Raw genomic sequence first — 24,264 nt, 5'->3', positions numbered from 1 at the left:
AAGTGAGTTAAATGCTAGTAAAAGGGGCAAATAGCCTCTTCAGCGACTCACGCATCACTGCAGGGCTGAGGATTCCCTCCCTTAAATAAAGTGAACATAGTGCCGATAGCAGTTCAAACACTGATATTCCAGTCTTGAACTGGTTGTACTTGTTCAAATCCCTCTGGTTCCCTTTTCCTCCTTTAGACAGTTTGTGGTTGGGAAAAGGATAACAGGATAGTCTTAGAAGAGAGATTCCTACCCACATGGCTCCCATCCCTCAGGAGCCGGGTTCCATCCCACATCATCCAAGGCTAGAATACAATTTAACTTCCTGGTCTACACAGGCCAAGAGAAAGGAAGGCAATGACTTACAAACCTTGAACCTGGATGTAAACAGTTTGATCATTCAAGCCTCAAAGCCAGATCCTTTTTTGGCTGCTTAGTGCATTTTCTTTACCTAAACACCTTAGATCATTGTCTTGACTTGCTTTTCTGGGGTGGGGGTGGGGGGCGGGGAGGGCTTCTAGAGGTATTAGCAATTGTGCCACAGGAAATGGGAGAAGTTTCTCCGGAAGAAGGGGCTTTAGGGAAGAGTTAGGCTCCCAACATCTCCCCTCTCTCCTGCCCCACACTGGGGATACTTGAAAGACACATATAAAACCCCAAGCCTCAGGGCAAACCGATTGGCCACTGTGTCCCACCATCTACCGCTACTTTGATTCAAAGCCAAGACACTGAAGTGCAAAGGAAGAAATGTACCCCAGGACACTGGTCACAGGCCACAGTGGGAAGCATGCCCCAGAGAGTCGTGCCATCATTACAGGCGTGGCATTGTTGGCAGAGAGGACAGAGGCTGCTGAAGGCAACTCCCGTCTTTAATCCCATGGTCCACATTGCAGACTTCCCAACTGTGAGCCTCTGTGTCCTTCAGCAGGGTCCCCCACCCTTCACGATTCATTTCCTAATCCCTCTCCTTTTTTTTTTTTTTTTTTTTTTTTCCTGGAGTGCCCTAGCCAACCTAGGATAGTTCTGGCACATCAGAGTTAGAGGGAAAGAAATATTTGTCTAACTTGCCTAAATGTTAAAGCTAAGCAAAGCACCAAAAAGGAAAACAAACAAAAGACTTATAAAAATATAATGGGGTCATCTCCCCATGCTTCCCACATTCGTCGTGGCATAGGAAATGTCAAAATATAATGAACAGACTTTCTAAACATACCATCTCTTTCCACCCGTATATATCTCAGCTGTGGCAGCCTCATTACTACCCTTTCACCTCTTAAAACTTCACTCTGTAGAACCACTCTGTAAGAAGTCCATTTCATCCCACTGACCCCACCTTCCCAAATATATACCCACTTGCAATTCCAAAGAGACTCTCCAAAAAAATAGACATTTGAAAAAAGTGCATCGGTTTATACTCAGTCTATCTGCATATTATTTCTTGAGATTATTACTTTTTTTTGTCACCATAAAAAAGATTGCATATTGGCAATATAATGAGAAACCGTGGCAGCCATTTCTGGGTGGCAGTGGAGGGTAAGTGCGGTGGGCGTTGAAGCACAGAAGCGAGAGGGGCTCAGAGAGGGGCGGGTGTGGTCCTTAGCCTTGAGACGTGAGGACTGAGGTGCAGTTCTCTTGATTATCAATCCTTGGGCCTCTGAAAATGCCCCATCTCCTTAGTCATTCCCTCTCTTCTCTCCACTTTGCCCCATTTCCACTGCCCATGCCCAGGCTGCACAACCCTCTTGAAGCAGAGGTGGGCTGCCTTTTTGGCATGTGTCCACCCAGGCCAGTGTGAAAACAGGCATGGCATTCGGAAGGCCATGGTATAGGACACACAGCAGAGCAAAAGCTTATTTGTGACTGTTTCCACTCTGGGAAAAATTGTCCATCACTTCTGTGACTTGAAAAACTTAAGCAGTTACTAGGCTGATAGGTTAAGAAACAAATCCTTTGTTCTTGTGATTTTGCATTAATATTAAGCATGAATATATATCATATATTACATGGCTTTCCTTCTGCTCTGGGGCAGACTGCACTCTCCTTCCAAATAGGAAAACTGCACAGCCCATGGACTCAAGTTTTTGAAAGCTGTTTTTCCTCACTCCCTAACCCCCACCCACCCCTCCCCTTCCTCCCGACCCCTCTGCTCCCGTATTAGAAAAGCCCCTCCCTCCCCCCCCACCAGCCCACCCGAGGTTAAATAGATAGTGCCACATTCTAAGATTCATGCATCACTGCATTTTGCTATTGCACATTTTTCAGAGAAAGAGGGAGTTGTGTATGTGTGCCCCCTCCCTCTCTTTCCCTTCTCTTCCTTAGGCTCTCAGATTCCTGTGCTATTTCCATTCTGCCCTCTCCCAGCCTCCCCCACTCCCGCCCCATCCCAGACCCGTCACTGGTTGTGGACGTCCTCCCTGCGGACAATCTTGTAGATGATCCAGTAGAACATGTTGAAGATGAGGAAGGCCATGGGGAAGCCAATGCGGGATATTTTGTCAATCTTCTTGGCCCTCTGGATGAAGAGTTTTCGCATCTCCTCTGGGGACTTAGACGGTGCGGGAGGGGGGTTGGTGGTATTGTTGTTATTGGCGCCTTTGACTGAGATGCCATCCTTGGCCTGCAGACAGGCTGGGCCCATCCCATAAGCAGAGAAGTTGAAGCGGCCTTCTCCGGCCTCATCCTCCTGGAACAGATTCAGCATGGGGCTCTACTTAAAATAAGACAGGGGCTGGGCACCCTCCCTGCAAGGCACTCCCCTGGGGGCCTGGCCTCGCCCATCTGGTTCTCCCTGCCTCTTGGACTCTACCACTCCAGGTTTCTGAAGGCTTTCAGGCTGGCTGGGGAGTAATGCCTTATAGAGGGGCGCCGCTTGCTTGCTGAAACAGATACAAACCAGGGGATAGGAATGTGGCATAGAGTCTGGACACCTGTGTTCAAGTCTTGGCTCTGTCACTTGCTGGCTGTGTGACCCGAGGCAAGTCACTTCTTTATTTGAGTCTCGGGGTTTTTTATTTCATGTTTTCCTATAAGTGGGGGAGAAGATTCACCCCGCTATATCAAAAGGTTCTTTTGACCATCAGAGATTACAGATGAGCAGATACTCTGAATGCTGTTTGGTTAGAAATCGAGGAGACAATTTGGAGAGATCCCCTGCTTTGCCTCTGTTGCCTCCTTGCCCTCTTTACCCAACCCACCCCCCAGGTGATGTTTCCTCGAGTGGGTTGGGGGGGAGGGGGCGAATGGCCCAGGAGACAGCAAGAGCCTTACTTCCTTTTCACAAGCCGGGGAAGCCGCAGCTCCTTTCTGCCTCCATGTTCCCATATCCCTGGCAGTTGTGACCTCAGACATACCTCCGGGTTCAGTTATTGTTCAAAGCCCTTCATCAATTGGCTCCAACTTACCTTACAGGCTTTTGCCCCTCCCCTTACCTTCTGCTTTGCACACCTGCCAGTTGGGTTGCCCTTTGCCAGCCATCCCTTGTGCATTTCTCCCTCCCTGCCTTATGCTCACCACCAACATGCCTGCTGCCCTTATTCTTCTAATTTCTCCCTTTCCCAGCTCACGGGGATCTTTTCCTGATCTGACTCATGGAGACACTGTTGTTCGCTTGCATCATGTCTGGCTTCGTTATCTTCCCGTGTGAGCTCCGTGGTGGCACTGAGAGTCTCAGCGGAGCTGTTGATTCAGCGTGTGGCTCTGGGGAATTTTTACCAGCTCACGTTGCCCTCCTAGGTAGTGAGGGCTTCTAGAGAAGAAAGTCTATCTTCTGTTTGTTCCTGTGCATGACAGGGCTGGCAGACAGCAGGAAACACGGCATAAGAACCCCTGTCCGGCTCAGCTCTTGCCAAGCTCGCGTGGGCCACCAGACAAGCTTGTTGCGATGACTTCCAGCCCGGTCTTCCTACCGCCTCCGGTCTGGCCCTCCCAAGCCACCTGAGTTGTCATAACACAGATCTGATTGGTCATCTTTCGCTTGAGCTGTTTTGTAAAAATATTTATTTCTGATAGAGGGAGAGTGCGAGCCGGGGAGGGCAGAGAGAAAGACACAGAAGCTGAAGCAGGCTTCAGGCTCCGAGCTGTCCACACAGAGCCTGGTGTGGGGCTGGAACTCAGAAACCATGAGATCTTGACCTGAGCCAAAGTCAGGCGCTTACTCAACCGACTGAGCCACCCAGGCGTCCCTCGCTTGAACTTTTTAATGGGCTGCCACTGGCTTCAGGATGATTAAAATCCTTGCATGGGAAACAAGGCTGTAGATGACCCGATCCCTGCCTGCCTCTCCAGCGTCATCTCATCTTGCACCATCCTCCATCTGGCATTCTGTACACCAGTGACCCTGAAATGTTTACATATATTCAAAAGGGTCATGTTCCTTCTTTTTAACTCTGGGCCTCTGCTCAAGTTGTTCTCTCTTCCTTGGAACATACTCCTACCCCCACCTCTGCTCCTGACTCCTCTTCCGCTGAACTAATGTCTGACTCAGAAGCCTTCCCTGAGGGCAAGGATAGACTAGGTGTCCCTGCTGTGTGCTCCATAGCTCCCTGTACATCCCTCTCTATTTAAAAAAAATTTTTTTTAATGTTTATTTATTTTTGAGACAGAGAGAGACAGGGCATGAACAGAGGAGGGGCAGAGAGAGAGGGAGACACAGAGTCTGAAGCAGGCTCCAGGCTCTGAGTTGTCAGCACAGAGCCTGCCGCAGAGCTCGAACTCACAAACCGTGAGATCACGACCTGAGTTGAAGTTGCATGCTTAACCAACTGAGCCACCCAGGCGCCCCATCCCTCTCTATTTTTTTAAAGCTCTTGATTAATGTCTGTCCTCCCATTAGACTCTAAGCTCCATGAAGGCAGTCTTATTCATGTTCATTGTACCTGCAACACTGAACATATGAAGAGTTCCTGAACATAAGCTCAAAACTCAGCAAATATTTGTTGAATAAGTAAATGTTTACCAGTATAGCTTCACTACTCCTAGCTTCCCTTTTTTTAAAAAAAATTTTTAACATTTATTTATTTTTGAGAGACAGAGAGAGCGCAAGCAGGGGAGGGGAAGAGAGAGAGGGAGACACAGAATCCGAAGCAGGCTCCAGGCTCTGAACTGTCAGCACAGAGCCTGATGCGGGGCTCAGACCCACAAACTGTGAGATCATGACCTGAGCCGAACGCAGATGCTTAACCGCCTGAGCCACCCAGGTGCTCCCCCGCCCTTTTTTAAATGGGATTTTATTCCTAGCACTTAGGAGGATTTGAGACATGAAAAATGCTCAAGAAATCTTTGGCAAATGGATGAATCTGGTCCAACACCCTCACTGCGCAAATGGGAAAGAACATGTATAGTGCCGAGCAAATAGATCTCAATAAATTTTTGTCTGTGAATAGGGCGACTGACTATAGGGTGTTTGTGGCAGGGCCAAGGAAAGGAGTTGGGGGAACTGGCCAAATTACTGGACCCAGTGCCTGGAAGGGATACCCAACTCTATTGCTTATCAGTGTAAATCTGCCCTTGCCGCAGGATAGGGTGCTTGAAAGTGTTTTCTCACTGGGCTCTAGTTATGCACGGGAAGCACCAAATTAATTTTATATACAGCTTTGGGCAAATTATTCTCTGCCTTCCTCATCAATTAAACATAGGCGTGGAAGGGGTGGAGGTGTGGCCTGGAGGCCCCATCTAGTTAGATGATCATCAATTTCACATTGTAGCCCGGAGAAAGGAAATTCCCTGGGAATGACTGGAGAAAGGCTTGCTATTCCTGTTCTCCCCAGCAGATGGCAGGAAATGAAAGCTTAGGGATGGAGCAGGGGAAATCCAGCAGGTGTGATCTAGAACCCAGGGAGGTTGGGAGTGTGTCTGCCCAGCCGGGCTCGCAGGTTTCCTAATAATCTGACTAATGAGGCCGGCCAGGGAATTTGAGGACCAGATGCTTTGTGCCCAACAAATGAGGTAACATGGGAGGATGGTGGGAGTTGAGGAGCCCGGCCAAGATCACAGGCTCTGAGAAACTCAGGCATGGAGCTAGCTCCTTTTCACTCACCATCTGGGGCTGAAAACCCCCTCTGCAAACATCCGGCTGAAGGGAGGTTTCTGCAGCCCAGGCTCTTACATTGCCAACATACAAGCCACATCCAGAGGGGATTACTCCAGAGGAAGTGCTGCTCTATGGTGAGCCCAGTTCTGTATCCTTGTAGTTTCTGACATTTGAGTCAATTTCAGAGCCCTTAGGAACAAGGTCACACTGATTCAACCACACACAGGGGCCACGCAGGAGAAATGTAAGGGAAGAAATGAACCAGAGCTGAAAAAAATCTCCGGTCAGAAGGGACCGTGGCAAAGTGGAGAATGTGCCCCAGTATGAGGTGGGATGGGACTGCAGTGGGATCAGAGGCTGTGACTTTTTGACTGAAGATAGAAGTGTGATTTTTAAATGCTGGCCCCTTATTCTAGACTTTTAAGACACTGCTAGTGAAATTAGGGACAGTTGCATGTTGAATTTGATCTCTGGCTACTGGTTTTTGACCTCTGCCTTTGGGTAACTCTTAGTTCTTATTTGTCATCTAATAAATACAGGGCTATTTTATCCACTTCGGGATGGAAACCATTGATGAATACTGTGTGTGGTCAGTATTTTTGAGAAAAGCCATGGGACCTTCAGCACCTACCCTGCTTTTGCCACCAGTGCCTCTGTGATCCTAGCGATCACTTTGCCCCTCCTCACTGTTGTCATTTGCATGGGAAGAGTGGACAAGATGCCCTCTAAGGCTCTTCTAGCACTAACAAGCTGTGAGAGAATGAGGAAGGAACTGAGCAGGGTTATCTGATCAAATCTGATTGTGGCTTTATTTACACTTCCCCCGACCCAAGAGAAAGTTTTGTTTTCCTCTAGTGCGCACAACTGGTAAGGATTTGGTGAGAGCAGAGGCAGCCTTTGGAGGTCCTCCAGGCCTGTCATGCTACATATCTGCAGGGGGCTCCATTTACATTTTAGTCTATGCGCATAGTGCCCCCTTGGGTTGTGCCATGCATAGTCTAGTGGCCTGGAGCTAGTCAAATATTTCAGACATAGTCTCCCCAAATAAGTGTCTCTTCAACAAATGTATTAACCCTCTTTTAGCAGAGGAAAATGCAAAAAGCAGTTAGCCAGTGGGAAAAAAAGGAAAAATAATAAATTCCAAAGATAGTTGTGTTTGGCCAGTTCTTGCTTAGATTAGTGTAATAGTCAGGGGCTCAGTATCCAATGAGCAGTAAGGACTAAGACTAGAGGTCTTTAAAGAAATCCTATTGGGGTGCCTCAGTGGCTCAGTTGGTTAAGTGTCTGACTCTTGATTTTGGCCCAGGTCAGAATCTCACAGTCTGTGGGTTTGAGCCCTGCATTGGGCTCTGTGCTGATTATATGGAGCCTGCTTGGGATTTTGTTCCCTCTCTCTCTCTGCCCCTTCCCTGCTCAGGCTCACTTTCTTTCTCAATATAAATAAACTTAAAAAAAAAAAAAGAAAGAAAGAAAGAAAGAAATCCTGTCTGGCTTACTGCACGTAAGATAGTTTTCTCTTCTAATGTGGAGTTAAAAGGGTGGTTATACCTTAACTCCCACGGACATCTTCTGTCTTGAAACGTCTACCTCCTGCCTATGGTAACCTGCTAGAAGTTAATTGAATCAGATTGCTGATGTTCAAGAAACATACTAATGGAAACCTGTGCGTGTGTAATCATTATTCCCTGGCATTTGTGTGGCAGGAACAAAAACTTAAAGCTGCTTTGCAATCTGATTTAATCCTCACCACAGTCCCCAATTGTGCCAATTTGGTCCATTTTACAGATGGAGAAAACGGGCCCAGTAAAAGGCTAGCTTGAAGTCACGTACCAAACAGTGATAAAGAAACAGAGTCCTCTGCCACAGCACATTGTAGCTGAGTAGACAGCTATTCGAAGTGGGTCAGTCTGAAACTTGGAGGGCCTTGGTGTGCGTCAGGTTTGTGGTGTGGCCTGACAGTTCATAGTGTTCGCCCTAATCTGTTGCTGGAAACACTTCTTGGTAGGCTCTCTGACTGGAAAGGCTCCTCTTGGTTCTTTAGTTTATCCATTTGTCCGTTTGTTCAGTCCATACTGAGGCAGGACTTCAGAGAAAAGTGCCTCGTGGCTTAGGGGCCCGTGTAGGATACAATCTGTGCTGCCATACTCGACTGTTGCATGAGAACTTCAATACAGGACCTTGACTTTGACTCAGGTTTCGGGGAAGATGCCTCGGCTGAGAGCTGGAAAGCGAGCGCTTGGTTAACATTAAGCAAAGTGCGCTGGGAGGGCATTTCCGGAGAGAACAAGTCCCATGTAAATGCTTGAGCAACTAGGGAAAAACTAGGGTGGTTGGTGCTCAGAGAAAAAAGGCGAAAGCAGTGTAAAGATGAGGCTGGAGAGAAAAGTAGGTTTTCTGATCTCCATGGGAAACTTCTTTTGGAAAAGTAGTTCTAGACCAAGGTATGCAGCCAGTTTGCTCCCAGAGACTGCACACTCCCCAGTGGCCTTTGCTGGTTTTGGGACACAGTCTCTGAGTTGGCAGAGGCTGGTGACTTTGCAGAGATGGCCTGCCAAGTATTTCTTTATTCAAGCTGTCATAAAGTGAGAGAACCCACTTTGGGGGAGCATTTTGCTCGATGCCCCTTTCTTGGAAGTAGGAAGCAAAGGCCTGGCACCTGGACGTTCTATTCAAAGATCTTAACCTTTTGTGGTGCAATTCCATCTGAAACCAAACCCCTGGAAATAATGCAGCCTTGAAGAAGGCACCAATAATCATCTTTTAGCCTGCCAAGCTTCAAGGTCACAGCTAGTTATTATCGTAACCCCATCAGTGTTCCATCAGTTCTGTCTTCAGGTGTAACCTGATAATTTCTATACTGTTATTACGATTAGAAGAATAACTTGCCCACAGACTCAATCAAGGCATTGTTTATGGGAGGGGAAGTTAGGGCTTCCAGGAGTTTAATCCCTATTTTGTGTCTGCCTTACCCCCTGAGAAGGATGGTCCAGCGAAACAACTATCATGAGACAAGGCTGCCTGAAACTCTTGTGTTTATCACCAGCTGTCCCTCCTTAGGCAGGGATCCAAAGGCCTACCTTGTGATGTCTTCGCTTCCTCCTGAATCGGAGCAGCTCTTTGTGCTGCCGAGACACAAAGTTGACAGCGGCATACTCAAGCAGGGCTGAGAACACGAAGAGCAGGCACACCGCCATCCAAATGTCAATGGCTTTCACATAGGACACCTGGAGTGGGGGTGGGAACGAACACAGGAGGGTGAGGGCAGAGGAGAATGAAATATCTCAGTATTTCTGCTTCTCAGTAACTCTGCCATTACCCACTGCTATCCCCTTCCTCAGCTGGGGTATTAGGAAGGTGCAGAGGAAAAGAGAAGAAAAATGCATCAGGAAGACGGCATGAAACATTGGAGAAAATAAGATATGGTACCTAGACGAGTACTAGAGAGAGGAGAGGGGAGAATGGTGTATCGAGCATCATCACTGAGCGAAACGGAATGTTGTGTTTAGCTAAGGGTGATAGGAACAGAACGGTGTACCTAACATTAAAAGTAAACAGAGGATGTTAGCAAAAGTGACAGGGTAAGATCTTCAAAAACACTCTCCTCTATAAAAGCAACAAGGACAACAGCAAAAATGGTCAGAATCAACTTTCTCAGAAGCCCTCTTAACCAAAGGCTAACAGCAATCTTTTTTTTTTTTTAATTTTTTTTTTCAACGTTTATTTATTTTTGGGACAGAGAGAGACAGAGCATGAATGGGGGAGGGGCAGAGAGAGAGGGAGACACAGAATAGGAAACAGGCTCCAGGCTCTGAGCCATCAGCCCAGAGCCTGACGCGGGGCTCGAACTCACGGACCGCAAGATCATGACCTGGCTGAAGTCGGACGCTCAACCGACTGCGCCACCCAGGCACCCCAAGGCTAACAGCAATCTTGAAAGCATTTACTTAAAAAGTCAGCTGAATGCCAGCAAGAGCATCAAACTTGGTGGCATTAAAAAAAAAAAAGAAAACAGCTTAACTGAGATATTACACACTTACCGTGTGTATTTCAATCGTTTTTAATACATTCCAGATATGTGCAACCATCATCACGGTCACTTTTGGAATATTTTTAGCACCTCTAAAAGAAACCTAATACCTTTTAGCCATCATTCTTTCCCCTATTCCTCCAAGTCCTCTCCCCCCAGTCCTAAGCAACCATTAATCTACTTTTTGTTTCTACAGATTTCCCCCTTCCGGACGTTTCATATAAATGGAATCATACACCATGTGGTCTTTTATGACTAGCTCCTTTTACTTAGCATAATGTTTTCAAGATTCATCCATGTTGTAGCCTATTTCATTCTTTTTTATGGCCAAATAATATCTCCCTGTATGGTTATACTACATTTTGTTGATCCAGTCATCAGTTGATGGACATTAGGGTTGTGTCTACCTTTTGGCTATTATGAATAATGCTGCTATGAACATCTATGTACAAGTTTTTGTGTGGACATGTGTATTTATTTCTCTTGGGGCCTTGTGGTGTTTCAACTTGCCATATTCGCATCCTCCTCTTCCCAGCTCTGTGCTAGACTTGAAAACCAACAGCCTGCAAGCACAGTGAAAACCAGTATCCAGGCAATCAGTGGCCGGGGCAGAACAGAGTTAGAGCTTCTTTAAAGCTTCATTCCCAGAGAACTGTCATTATTTGACCTGTCTTGTGGTTCACTGAAAGACCTCACTCACTAGGCAGTCTTTTATTTGAGCTGACTTGGAACTGGCCCAGTGTGAACGGCCTTTTCCCTGGGGGCATTTGTTGAAAAGAGTCAGTGGCAATTGTTGAACATCACATCCTCCTGAGGTAGTAGGTAACAGTTCAGGCAAACAATAGGTTGATCAAAAAGCTTAAAAGGAAAATCTGGGAATGCGATGTTTATGGGAGCTTTAGAAAAAGCTCTGACATATACATGGGAATCTGTGTGCATGCACAGGCCTGTGTGGGTACTCAGGGAAGACCTGACTGGGAAGGCCCCTTAGCTCTCAACTCTGGCTAACCTTGACACACTGAGCAAGCTGCAAGTGAAGGGTAAGGCAAAACTGTAAACTGCCTGGCTGAGTGATGAAGGTGTGTTCGAATATATATGTACGGCCCCTAGGAAAAGGCCAGGAGATTTATAGGTTCCAGGCACTTAAGGAAATTTCTGCCCAATTTTAGGTAATGGCCAAGCTAACTGAGCAGAGACTTCAGTGGCCACACACAACAGAGAATACAGATGTCACAGAATTGGTTCACAAAAGTTCCTAAACAAACAGCAAAAACGACAAATCCTGAGGAGGGAGCGCAATCTGATTTCCACAGATGCCACATCACATTATGTTAAGTGTGTAATTTTCAACCCTAAATTATAAGATACGCAAAGAAATAAAGGCTAGCCTTGCAGTGGACTAGATGTTTGTGTCCCGTCTCCCTGTCATAGGTTGAAATCCTAATTCCAATGTGATGGTATTTGGAGGTGGGGCCTTTGGGAAGTAATTAGATCATAAGAATGGAGCCCTCATAAAGGGATTAATGACTTTTTAAAAAGAGGCCAGATAGCTAGCTCTCTTTCCACCATGTGAGGATATAATAATAAGCTGGCAGTTTGCAACTGGACGAAGGTCCTCACCAGAGCCCTGCCATGCTGGCACCTGACTTCCAGGCTCCAGAACCGAGAGAAATACATTTCTGTTATTTATAAGCCACCCAGTCTCTGGTACTGTGTTACAGCAGCCTGAATTGACTAAGACAGGTCCATCCATAGGAAAAAAAAAAAAGGCGGTCAAAAGAAGCTGCCCCTGGGGAAGCCCAAATGTTGGACTTAAGCAAAGCTTTAAATCAGTTATTTTCAGCATGTTCTGAGAGCTAAAGGAAACCTTTAGCTTAAACCTTTAGTATAAACGACTAAAGAAAAGCATGAGAACAAAATCTCACCACATAGAACGTGAGATAGAAATGATAAAAAGAACAAAATAGGAATTCTGGAGTTGAACATTAAATAGCTGAACTGAGGAGTTCACTAGAGAGGATAAATAGCATATTTGAGCAGACAGAAGAAAGATTCCATGAGCTTGAGGTTTTCTTGTCTGAGGGACAGAATGAAGAAGAATGAAAAGAGACTCAGAGATCTGTGAGGAACCATTAAGTATACTAACATGTGTCTAATGAGTGTGCCTGAAGGAGAGGAGAGATAGAAGCAGAAAGAATATTTGAAGTAATGGCCAAAATTTCCCCAAATTTGAAGAAAAACACTAATGTACACGTCTAAGAAGTTCATGAACTTCAAGCAAAATAAACTCAAAGGGATCCACGCCTGCACACTTCACAATCAAACTGTCAGAAGACAAAGAATCTTGAAAGCCACAAGAGAGACGCAACTCATCATGTACAAGAGATCCTCAATAAGAATAACAGCTTATTCCTCGTTAGATTGATTATATACTTTTAAGTTGGGGGAGGCAGCTCGAGATTATTAAAGCATGGGACAAGACCTGCGGGCAGAAAGAGCTGCACTGTGATTCTGAGGAACGAGATGTCTCATCAGAAACTAAGCAGTCTAGAAGGCAGTGGAGTGACCTAAGTCAATGAGAAGACATCTGTTGTTTATAGACTGGAAGACTTGATATCTTTAAGATGGCAATACTCTCCAAATTCATGTCCAGACTCAGTGCATTTTCAGTCTCACTTCCTTTTTTATTGTTGTTGCAGAAATTGACAAAACTGAGCTTAAAATTCATATTCAGATTCCAATGGAAAGGCAAGGGACCCAGAACAGCCAAACCAATCTTTAAAAAGGACCAAGGTGGGGGACTCACACTTCCCAATTTTAAAACTAACCACAAAGCAACAGTAATCAACTGTGTGGTACTGGCATAAGGATACATACACAGATCAACGGAACAGAACTGAGAGTCCGGAAATAAACCCATATGTTTATGGTCAATGGATTTTTGACAAGGATATAAATTCAACGGAGGGAAAAAGATAGTCTTCCCAACAAATGGTGCTGTAAAAACTGGGTATCCACATGAAAAAGAGTGATATCCCTCCCCTACACCATATGAAAAAATCAAAACGGATTAAAACCTAAATTTAGGGTTAGACTATAAAACTCTTAGAAAAAAACCATAGATAGAAATCTTTGTGACTTTGGATTAGGCATTAGTTTCTTAAATATGATAGCAAAGGCCAACCAACAAAAGAAAAAATAGATACATTTTACTTCATCAAAATTAAAACCTTTAGTGTATAATGGACCCTACCAATCAAGTGAAAAGATAACTCCCAAATTAGGAGAAGATATTTGCAAATCACATATACGATAAGGGATTAAAATCCACAATGCGCAAAGAACTGCTACAGCTCAACAACAAAAAGAAATACCTCTATTATAAACTGGGCACAAGATTTGAATAGACATTTCTCCTAAGATCTAGAATAGGCCAATAAGCACATGAAAAGATGCTCAACATTATTATTAGGAAAACACAAACCAAAACTATAGTGAGATACAACCTCATATCCACTAAGATGTCTGTAATCCAAAAGACAGATGATAATAAGCATTGGTGAGGAAGTGGAGAAATTGGAACCCTGGGGAGATTATCACATGGTGTAGCCACTTTGGAAAATAGTTTGGCAGTTCCTAAGAAAGTTAAGCATATGGTTGCCACATGACCCAACAATTCTACTCCTAGATATACACCCTGTGAGGGTTGAAAATATTTGTCCACACAAAACTTGTACGTGGAGGTTCATAGTAGCATTATTTAAAATAGCCAAAAAGTGGAAATAACCCTAACATCCCTCAGCCGATGAATAGATAAGCAAAATATGATAGACCCATACAAGGGAAATATTATTCAGCCACCAAAGAGAAAGAAATACTGGTAGAATGTACAACACAGATGGATCTTGAAAACATTATGCTAAGTGAAAGTGCACGTTTTATCTTATTCCATTTATATGAAACGTCTAGAAGAAGCAAATTTACAGAAGTAAAAAGTGGAGTAGTGTTTGCCAGAGGCTGGTCAGAGGGCGGAATGAAGAATGACTGTTGATGAACACAGGGGTTTCTTTTTGGGGTGATGAACATGTCCTAGAATTAGATAGTGGTGAGGATGTACACTTTGTGAACATATAGTCACTGAATTTTATGCTTTAAAAAAAGTGAATGGGGGAATAATGTGAAGTTGAGTATTACTATAATAGCAAATGGAGTCAAATACTGAGTCTGGTGTTTACAGTGAGTGGAACAGAATGTTGAGTCTAGCGTAAATTATAAGTGAAAGACAATGTGGCATCGACTATGAATAGACAGTGGAGCAGGATGTTGAGTCTAACATAAGGAAAAGAAAGCAGATATAGCTGCTGTTACAGTTGCACAGAGCACAGTGTGTTGTCAAGTGGTAACAGGAAACGGAATTTGGTCTCAAGCATCCATGGTGAATCGAGCAGAATGCAAAGTTTTGTGTTAATAGCGCAAAGCGCAGATTAGGGAGCTTTGTGTAAGAGTGAAGAGAGGAGACAGTGGTGTCTACTGTGGATGGCAAATGAAGCAGAATGTCTTCTCTCACGTTGAGAGTTAGTAGAACAGTAGAACAGTTTGGTCATAGAACCAAACAACAGTAGGGAGAATGTTCTAGATTAAAAGAGAAACCATGAACAACATGAATCTTTATTGGATCCGTGATTGGATCTCTTGCCATATTTACTGATGATGCTTTTTAACAACTGGGGAAATTTAGATAAAGTTTCTGTATTAGATGACACTACAGAATTATTTCTAATTCAATAATTATTGATATAAAATTGGTAAATATATATAATTTATATAAATATAATTATTATTGAATTAATGCTAATTTTTTCAGATGTGACAAGTATCACGATCCTTATTCCTTACTTAGAGATAGCTTGTCATGATGTGTGTAATCATCAAATGACTCAGCAAAGATTTGTCTACTTACTTACCTACCCACCTACCTACCTACCCACCTACCTACCTACCCACCTACCTACCTACTTACCCACCTACCTACCTACCTACCCACCCACCCACCCACCCACCTACCCACCCACCTACCTACCTACCTACCCACCTACCTACCTACCACCTACCTACCTACCCACCTACCTACCCACCCACCCACCTACCTACCCACCCACCTACCTACCTACCCATCAACCTACCTACCTACCCACCTACCTGTGTATAGAGAGAGCTAAAGTAAATGTGGCAAGATGATAACAATTGGAATCCAGGTGAAGGGTATTCAAGCGCTCATTGTATGGTCTTCCAACCTTTCTATATCAAAACAGAATGTTAAGTGAGGCCTTAATCGGAAATGGTGCAGTGTTGCATTTAGCATAAGGCTGAAGGGAGCCAAACATGGAGTCTGGCATTAACGGTGGAGCTGAATGTTTTGTCTGCTGTTGAGTGATTAAGGCAGAACGCGGCACAAACGATAGTAGTGAACAGAGTAGAATGCAGTGTCTAGGCATTAAAGGAGAGTAAAGCAGAATGAGGCATCAAGCATTCATAGTGAAGGCAACAGAATGTTGTACCTCACGAATGGGTGACTGGAGGACTATGTGGTGTCTGGCGTTAATTGTAAATGAAGCAGAACATTATGTCTAGTGTTAAAAGTGAATTAAGCAGAATGTGAGGTCTGGTGTTAGCAGTGAAAGGAACAGAATGTTGCATTTATTGTAAGGGTGACTGGAGGAGAATTAGTGTGTGGTGTCGGTAATGAATGAAGTGGAATGCCGCGTCTGGTGTTAGAAGAATGGAGCAGAATGTTGTGTCTAGTACAGAGTGAATGGAGCAGAACGTGTATCCGGCTTTAATGGTGAATGGAGTGAAATGCTGTGTCTAGTGGTAATAGTGAACGGAGCAGACTGTGGCTCAAGCGTGAACAGTGAAAGTGACAGGATGTGTTGTTGCACATTAGAAATGTAAGAAATAGGGGCAGAAAAGTGTTACCATATGAGTTTTAAGATGATGCTGCTATACTTCGAAAGACGTGCTTGTAAGATTGGCCCTTGGTTGACATCTGGGAACTTGGATTTGGGGAATGTTCCCACTTCCCCTAACTGATCAGGGGGCCTTGCTGTGCAGAGAATGCCTGTACAGACGATATGGTTTATGCTGAACATTTACTTTCCTCCTGGGAGTCTGGAATTTTCATATGTGCTAGGCAGAGCATGTGACGAGCACCCAAGAAAAAACACTGATACAGAATCTTAAAAGAATCTCAAAGCAATTTCTCTGCCTCTCTGGGCAGAAACATCTCACACGCGTGACTGCTTTTGTATTGTTGGGGTAAGAATGTACTCCGTGTGGTCCCTCTCGTGGGAGGGAGAAAACAAGGAAGCTTGCACATGGATTCCTCCAGACTCTGCCTGTGTCTTTTCCCTTTATCACCTAGCTTATGTCCTTAATACGTCACTGTAAGAAATCTTAGTTGTGAGTACAGTGCTATGTTGAGTCCTGTGAGTCGTATCAAATCTCTGAATGTAGGGATGGTCTTGGAGACACCCAACACCAAGTATCTACTGTTACTGGTGAAAGAAGCGGGGTGTTGCATTTAGCACTAAAAAGGAATGGAGGAGGAAGTGGAGTTGAGCGTTAATAGTAAGTGAAGCAGGACGTGTGTGCAATGTTGGCAGGGAATGGAGCAAACTGTGTTGTCTGGTAACTGTATACAACATAATGCACATCTGGAGGAGAGGTCTGCTGGATCAGAATGCTGGATCCTAGTTGGGCTTCAACCCCTGCTTCATGTCTGTGGAGATGGACCATGGAGTGACCTGTGGAGTGACCTACCATTACCTTTCCCTCATTTTAATACTAAAATCTCCACCCAAGGGGGAGCACAAGCCTCATTCACATAATATACGTATTGGCATGTTTCCTTAAGGCACATGCGCAACCTTACGCCCGTCTCTACATACAATGATGAGGCTCCCCTTTCTATATGCATCCTGACCCTAAATAAAAGGAACCCATTCACCCTCACTCAGGGACTCATGGCATTGGAAGTTATTCCCCATGATCTCCTTATTTGCTGCAAATAAGTTTACTGTGTGCAATAACTCCAAAACACAAACAAAAACACCCCCAGAGTGCTGGATCCTGCCAAGTGTAGTAGATACATAGTGACAAATTCCTTGCGCTCTCTTTATCTCAGGCAAGGTGGGGAGATGAGAGTCCTTTGTCCAGGTGTTCTGTGCTCTTGGGCAGTAGGACTTACCTTGGGCAGGGATGCTCGGGAGCCAGAGCTCTGGGTGGTCATGGTGAGCACAGTGGTGATGCCCAGGCCCACACGGGCTGGCGCGGCATCCATGTTGATCCAGAAGGATATCCATGAAAGGATGACAATGAGCAGGCTGGGAATGTACATCTGGATCAGGTAGTAGCCCATCTGTCGCTCCAGGTGGAACCGGGCCTCAATGCAGGTGAATTTCCCTGTGAGAAATTATAGTGAGAAGGCAAAGTCGCCTGGTGGGTTGGAACAAGGCTTTGAGGTCAAAACAACCAAGGCTTTGAGGTTAGCTGGGGCCTGGTTCAGGCTCACACTAGCTGTGTCCTCAGACAAGTGTCCTCAGACAAGACAAGTGAATCGCTCTGTGTCTCAGTTTCCTTATCTATGGTAAAGTAGGGATGGTGATGATGATGATGATGGTGGTGGTGGTGGTCGTGATGGTACCTACCTCATTTGGTTACTGTGACGATGCCTATAAAGAACTTAGTACGGTCCTCACATCATTAATGCTCAGGAATGTCAGTTGCCATCATCCTCATCAGCCTTATTGTGTTGCTAAGAGTGGGCCTAAGTAGACCATTCTTTTTTTTTTATTAATATTTATTTATTTATTTTGAAAGAGAGAGGGTGGGGGGAGGAGCAGAGGGAAAGGGAGAGGAAGAATCTCAAGCAGGCTCTATGCTAACAGTGTGGTTGACAACATGGGGCTCAATCTCACTCACCCGTGAGATCATAACCTGAACCCAAATCAAGAGTTGGACGCTCAACCGACTGAGCCACCCAGGTGGCCCCTCTTACTTCCTCTTATAAAACCTTTCTTTCCTTCCTTCTCTCCTCAGACCAGAAAGTCTCCTTTACCTACAGGGAAAAGTTCAAAGTTTTTAGTCCACTCTTCACAGACATGCTCTGGCCTGCTTTTCCATCCTTCCCTTCTTTCTTCACCCTAATCATGACCCCCTCTATTCTATCCCTTGCCTTGAGCATGTCCTGCACTTTGCCACTTCTGGGCTTTGGCTCCTGCTAATGCCTCTGCCTGGAATGCCCAGACTCCTTCCCACAACCAGACAAAGCAAGCACCTTGCTCCTCTGTGATGCTTTGAATGTGGTCTGCCCTAGGCTCAACACCCCCCCCCCCCCAAACCCCTAGATTCCTTCAGTTCAGTTCTGTTCACATGGTCATCAGGGCCTTTAGGGCACAATACAGTGAGTGTATAGGCACAACGTTCTCTGTTCTCTGCACTGGACTGTGGGTAGCTGGTCTCCTCCCTACCTGTGCATCCCTGGAACTGAGACAGAGCCAGTCCCATGGGGGTGTTCTCAGCTCCAGTCCACTGCAGCGCAGTTACTAGGTGATTTCCTAGAGCTCCCTGGACTGTCTGCTCCATGGGGCAGGGCCTTATCAGCCTTTCTCGCTTGTAACCACAGGGCCTAGCACAAGCACAGAACTCTGCTCTCACTTCAATAGGAATAGTCAAGAACAAATGAGGTAGTGAATGAGAAAGTGCTGTGTAAACGGTGATGGGCTGTGGTATGTGAGAGTCAGTGTGGTTATGTGATTCATGGGAAGTCACTGTTCTCATGGCTGCTAATGGGAGTACCATTACCTCTCTAAGGCTCAGCGCGCCCAGGGATCAAGAGAGTATCTTTCAAGGTTCTGAGACACCTCGGAGGTTACACAGGAAGGGGCAGCTGTCCCAGACAGCCCAGAGCTCATGCCACCGGCCCTTGCTCTGGGCCTTCTCCTTGCACCAGAGCACATAGTGATTTCTCTCAACACCCCTGCTTCACCTCCTCTTCTCTCTGGCATCTGTCATCAGCCTATTTCATGCCTCTACTCTCCTCAGGTGGGCTCACACAGCAGCCTCCTACCCAGCCCTCCAGCTGGCATATTGACTGTCTTTCTTCCACTGTGCCTCCATGAAGCTCCTTCCCAGCCTGAGGCAGGGCAGGGAAGGCCAGTCCTGGTTTGACTCCAGTTCATTCCTGTGTCTGATCTTCCAACGAAGGCTGTGCTGTGCCTGGGAAACAGAGACCTGAGCAAAACAGTGGTGGTTTCTTCGCCCTCTTGCAGCTCACAATCTAGGGGACGCTTTCCAACCGCACTTATTTATAACCTCAGTGCCACCTCTCAGCTCCCTCCTGCTGAAGTCTGTGTACTTGTGCTCTGTCAGAAATGAGAGCTCCCCTGTGACAGACTCTGCTAGATGTCCTCCTAATATCAGCTCTGCCCTTCTGCCTTAGGAGTAGGATTCATTTTGACTGGGCATGCTGCTACCTGGGATGGAGACTGTATCTCCCAGACTCCCTTGCAATGAAGTGTGGCCTAAGCTTCAGTGACTTGCCCCAGAACATCCAGGAAGAAAGGGTCAGAGCCACTTTTCTGGTTTCAAAGCCTATTCTCTTAACCATGAGGTAATTAACACAAAGCTATGTCCATCAAGAACACCTCTTGATTGAATGAATGTTTGAAATGACCTCTGGCCCTGATTGGGGGTGGGACCTGAGGAGGACATCCTTGCACCTACCTGTGTTGTAATGCTTCGTGCAATATCTCAAGTCCTTCTCTTCTTTCAGGATAAACTGGGGTAGAGTTAGTCCATCTGCCACCTGCACAGCTCCCTGCTCCTGCCACTCGAAGATCAGGTCATTCATGGTATAGCCAACTGGGATGGGGGTTCAGAAGAAGGAGCAGTCACCACCCAGAAGCATTTATTTGAAGCATGTCAGAGTTGGTTTGGGTTAGAGACTAAGAGGCATTGGGCACTAGATGGAACTCATGAGACCGTGTTGTCTTGCTGCCACTCTCTCCCAGCCCACTTGCAACAAAAGAGGTTAAAACTGGTTTAATTATTTCTAGCCCCTGCCCTTCTACCGTGCTTCTTACCCCTCCCACCATCTGACACTGGCTTGTCCTTTCATCCCCAATACTTACCCCATGGTCATATTCAGCTCACATCTGCTACTTTGCCTGCACACCATCCTTGCAAGCTCCCTCTTTTCCTCTGGGGAATGATTCTATAGAATACTGTTGTAGGACTATCAGTTGGGGGCCAAGGTGTGAGTTAATGCCTCAGCTATATCAATCAGATCCTCTATGGCAGGACTTTGATTCTATCTATCTATCATCTATCTATCTATCTATCTATCTAACATTTATTGTCAAAATGGTTTCCACGCAACACCCAGTGCTCATCCCAACAGGTGCCCTCCTCAATGCCCATCACCCACTTTCCCCTCTCCCCCACCCCCCACCAACCCTCAGCTTGTTCTCAGAATTTAAGAGTCTCTTATGGTTTTCCTCCTTCTCTCTCTGTAACTTTTTTCCCCCCTTCCCCTCCCCCCTGGTATTCTGTTAAGTTTCTCAGGATCCACGTATGAGTGGAGAGATGTATCTGTCTTTCTCTGCCTGACTTATTTCACTTAGCATAATACCCTCCAGTTCCATCCATGTTGCTACAAATGGCCAGATTTCATTCTTTCTCATTGCCACGTAGTACTCCATTGTATATATAAACCACATCTTCTTTATCCATTCGTCAGTTGATGGACATTTTTGCTCTTTCCATAATTTGGCTATTGTTGAAAGTACTGCTATAAACATTGGGGTACAAGTGCCCCTATGCATCAGCACTCCTGTATCCCTTGGGTAAATTCCTAGCAGTACTATTGCTGGGTCATAGGGTAGATCTATTTTTAATTTTTTGAGGAACCTCCATGCTGTTTTCCAGAGTGGCTGCACCAGTTTGCATTCCCACCAACAGTACAAGAGGGTTCCCGTTTCTCCACATCCTCTCCAGCATTTATAGTCTCCTGATTTGATTCTTGAGGCAAGTGACAAAAGGTTCAGAGTGGGCTGGTGCCAATTCCGCTCAGAGGTGGTGCTCCAAGGGGCTGCCCCATTGGTTCCTGCTGCCTAAATCCTCTGCCCTGGTTCCTGTGCTTTCAGCTTCTCTTTCAAGTCCATGAGGACCCCCTATGTCCTTCCATTTCTTTCCATCTTCTAAATTGGATTGGTTTCTGTCTGCAATCAAAGAAGGCAGCTACCTCCTCTGGTAGGTTCACTTGTGACCTCCTACATAAAACCTTCCCTAGCACCCCTTCTCTTTCCCAACCAGAAGGAAGCACTCTTCTGCCATGAGGCCACAGCATTTGTACTTCTCACAACACGCTTACCGCTTGCCGCCCTGTGTTAGAGTTACTTGTGCATCTAGTTGTCTATCTGTGAGTCCTGTGAGTTCAAGGACTATGGCTTGTTCAAACTCTTCCTGATGCACTCCTAGAGAGCATGTCCGCAAGGGACATGGAACAGAGTCTTGGGAAAATACTGCTGGCTTCAAAGTTGGGCCTCAGCCAGACAATGGAAGGGGGGTTATATTTCTAATGCATTTTCGAAAGCAAAGCCCCTCATCTGGTATTTTGGGCTAGTGCAGTAGTCCCCTGGGGTCCAGCAGTTAGGAGTAGCTGTATGGGAAGTTCTGCTCGTCCCCTGGGTAAAGGGGAGTCTGTTTTTTTCTAAAACCCTCAGGCAAGGGACTCACAGCTTTCCAGTTGCATGATACACGTCTGGACGTCCATGGGGAAATTCTTTAAGTCCATGGGGCAGGCCAGTGTCAGGGTGATTCTGGGAAGAGAAAAGAATTGGATGATGGTAGACCCACAGACCAGGGAAGCTGTGCCTCTGTGCTAGTGATTACCAGAAAATCAGTTAACTTGGACAAGTCAAGGAGGGCAGGGAGCTGGCGTGTATTGAAATAATACATGTCTATTTCTATATTCCAGCTATGGAGTGGAGGCTCAGAGAGATACAGTAGGTTGCCTAAAGTCACACAGTCAGTGGAATTCGTGGGTTTCTTTGGAGACTATCTGGCTTCTAGACATCTGCCTGTAGCAAGCTGCCTAAAGGCCTGGAGGCCAGGGGCTATCTTCTGCAGAGTCTGGATTTTAAGTTGAGTAGCCCCAGGTCTCAGGTTTCCCAGGTGCACCTGTCAGGTGCTTCAAGTGGTTCTTTGCTGCCTCCCTTCATACACTGGACTTATCAAAAGCCATTTCAAAGAGGCCCTTCTGGGTGTCCAAACAGAGCTGGCTCACACCTGTGGGCTCACGCTGGAGTCAGTTGGGAAGTGGTGGGTGCCCCCAGGCTTCTGGGATAGCCGTTTATTTTGGGTTGTTAGACCCTTGAAGAGGCTCAGCCTTAGACCCAGACGGAGTCCCCCTAACAGAGCTGAAGTCTGCAGCTCAGGTTAGGATGCAAGGCTTCAGCTTAAAAGGCTGTGCCAACATCTGAGCACCTGCTGCAGAGGATGGAGAAGAAAGGCTCTCGGAGCCCCAAAGAGCCTTAGATCATCAGGCCAACTCCCTCATTTGACAGGTGAGAAAACTGAGGTACAGAGAAGAATTGGTAGGGACTCATGCAAGGTCACACAGCAAGTGATGGCTCAAAGGCAGGATTCAAAACTTTGTCTCCTGGCCACTGGATTCTGAGCTCATGTGTTTGCTTTCCAACACTGCCAGCCTGAAAGGCACCTCACTGGCGGTGGTCTAGTGACACTTAGCTGCTGGCATCTTAGCTGCAGACAGTGAGCGCATGGCCCTGTGTTCACTTCCTCCCTCCAGCTCACTTCCAACTGCTCTGGATTTGGGTCCCATTTAAGCACAAGGTAAGAAGCAAGAGGGGGGAAAGGGAGGTGAGAAGGAAGGGAAGAATGGGGTGGGAGAGGGAAGGGGAAGGTGAAGAGAAAGTGAACACAGTTGAATTTCTGCAGATAAAAGCTCCAAAGTGGGGCAGCTGTCACACTAGGTTAATTTCCTGAAGTTGAATGACCTTGGGAACATCACTTTTTGCTGATTTGTCCTTCTGTCATGCTGCATGGGGCTTAGCTTTGTAGAGATACAAAACTAGCCTGGCAGCAGCAAACTCCAAGCAGGGTAACCTCTCCTGCCCCAGCCAGTCAGGGCACTTGGTGGCTCTCATGAGCCCATCACCCTTCCATCTGGATGTGCACTAGCAGGACAGGCTCCGGGGTGAGGAAGGCCACATCGGCCTCTGGCTCTACCCAGCCATCCCCTCCTTAGTGCCTCCTTTCCCTGCTGAGGTTCTTAAGTACCCCCCTCCTACCTGGCCTGCTCTCAGGAGACACCCCGAGTCCAGTCACATCTAAGGGTTAGGATGTGTATGCAGACTCCCCTATAGTCCTGGACATTTAAAGTTCATCTGCTAACAAGAAGATTTCTGAAACAAGAAGATTTCTTCCGCCAAAGAACTGGAGGGGGAGGAGGAGTCATTTAGGGCCAGGGTCCCTTTTAAGCTCTTTGAAATAAAAACATATTCATTCATTCATCAAATGAGTACCTATCGAATGCCCTATACTGTTCCAGGTCCTGAGCAGGCATCAGATCCATGCTAACAGATGAGAATCTAGGCTGACTGTGGGAACTTTGGCAAATGACTTAAACTTTAAGATCGTCACCTGTCTAATCTGCAAAGTGGGCATAATAAAAAAATACTTCATGGGATTGATAGGATTACAAATAATTTATGTAAAATACCCAGCTTAATAAATAAATTCTCAGTGGATGCCAGGTATGTAAGAATCTAAAATGGACATTGGTCATTTTTTCCATGGCTCGAGGGAAGAAGTTGGGAATGAGGTGGGGAGAGTTGGCAGGAGACTCTGAAAGCTTGCCCCTAAACAGCATCTGCAGGATACTTCCCAGCTGGGAAGGGGGTCCTAGCTTCCTAGACCCAGTGCAAGGTATGGAAGATAGAAAGGGTTTGGGGCAGCCCTGGCTCGTATCTGTGAGTAGCACCATCCACCTTTCATTGGCTGTTGAAGTGGCTATGACTTTTCAGGCTTTGTGCCTTTGCTCCTGCTATTTTTTTTTTTTTATTCTGATAAGAACATTTAATATGAGATCCAACCTCTTAACAAATGTTTATGTGTACAATGCAGCATTGTTACCTGT

At 45.9% G+C, this 24,264-nt stretch overlaps 1 protein-coding gene across 2 annotated transcripts in view; it reads right to left on the bottom strand.

The window, feature by feature from the left end:
• Window positions 1–2,204: 2,204 nt before the first annotated feature.
• Window positions 2,205–24,264, bottom strand: part of GLRA1 (glycine receptor alpha 1) — an 82,447-nt gene continuing 60,387 nt past the window's right edge. Inside the window, exons 5-9 of one of the 2 annotated variants that reach the window (XM_015063962.3) lie at window positions 21,840–21,922; window positions 19,827–19,964; window positions 17,290–17,504; window positions 9,094–9,240; window positions 2,205–2,695 (exon numbers count right to left, since the gene is read on the bottom strand). In XM_015063962.3, coding sequence (XP_014919448.1) covers window positions 2,381–2,695; window positions 9,094–9,240; window positions 17,290–17,504; window positions 19,827–19,964; window positions 21,840–21,922 — 898 coding nt within the window. In that variant the 3' untranslated portion in view covers window positions 2,205–2,380. The remainder of the gene's footprint in view (window positions 2,696–9,093; window positions 9,241–17,289; window positions 17,505–19,826; window positions 19,965–21,839; window positions 21,923–24,264) is intronic. The other variant, XM_015063963.3, reaches the window with a different exon arrangement.

The sequence above is a fragment of the Acinonyx jubatus genome, chromosome A1, assembly GCF_027475565.1.
Source record: "Acinonyx jubatus isolate Ajub_Pintada_27869175 chromosome A1, VMU_Ajub_asm_v1.0, whole genome shotgun sequence".
Taxonomy (NCBI): domain Eukaryota; kingdom Metazoa; phylum Chordata; class Mammalia; order Carnivora; family Felidae; genus Acinonyx; species Acinonyx jubatus.
The sequence above is the reverse complement of the archived record's forward strand: the minus strand, read 5'-3'. Positions and strand labels throughout refer to the sequence as shown.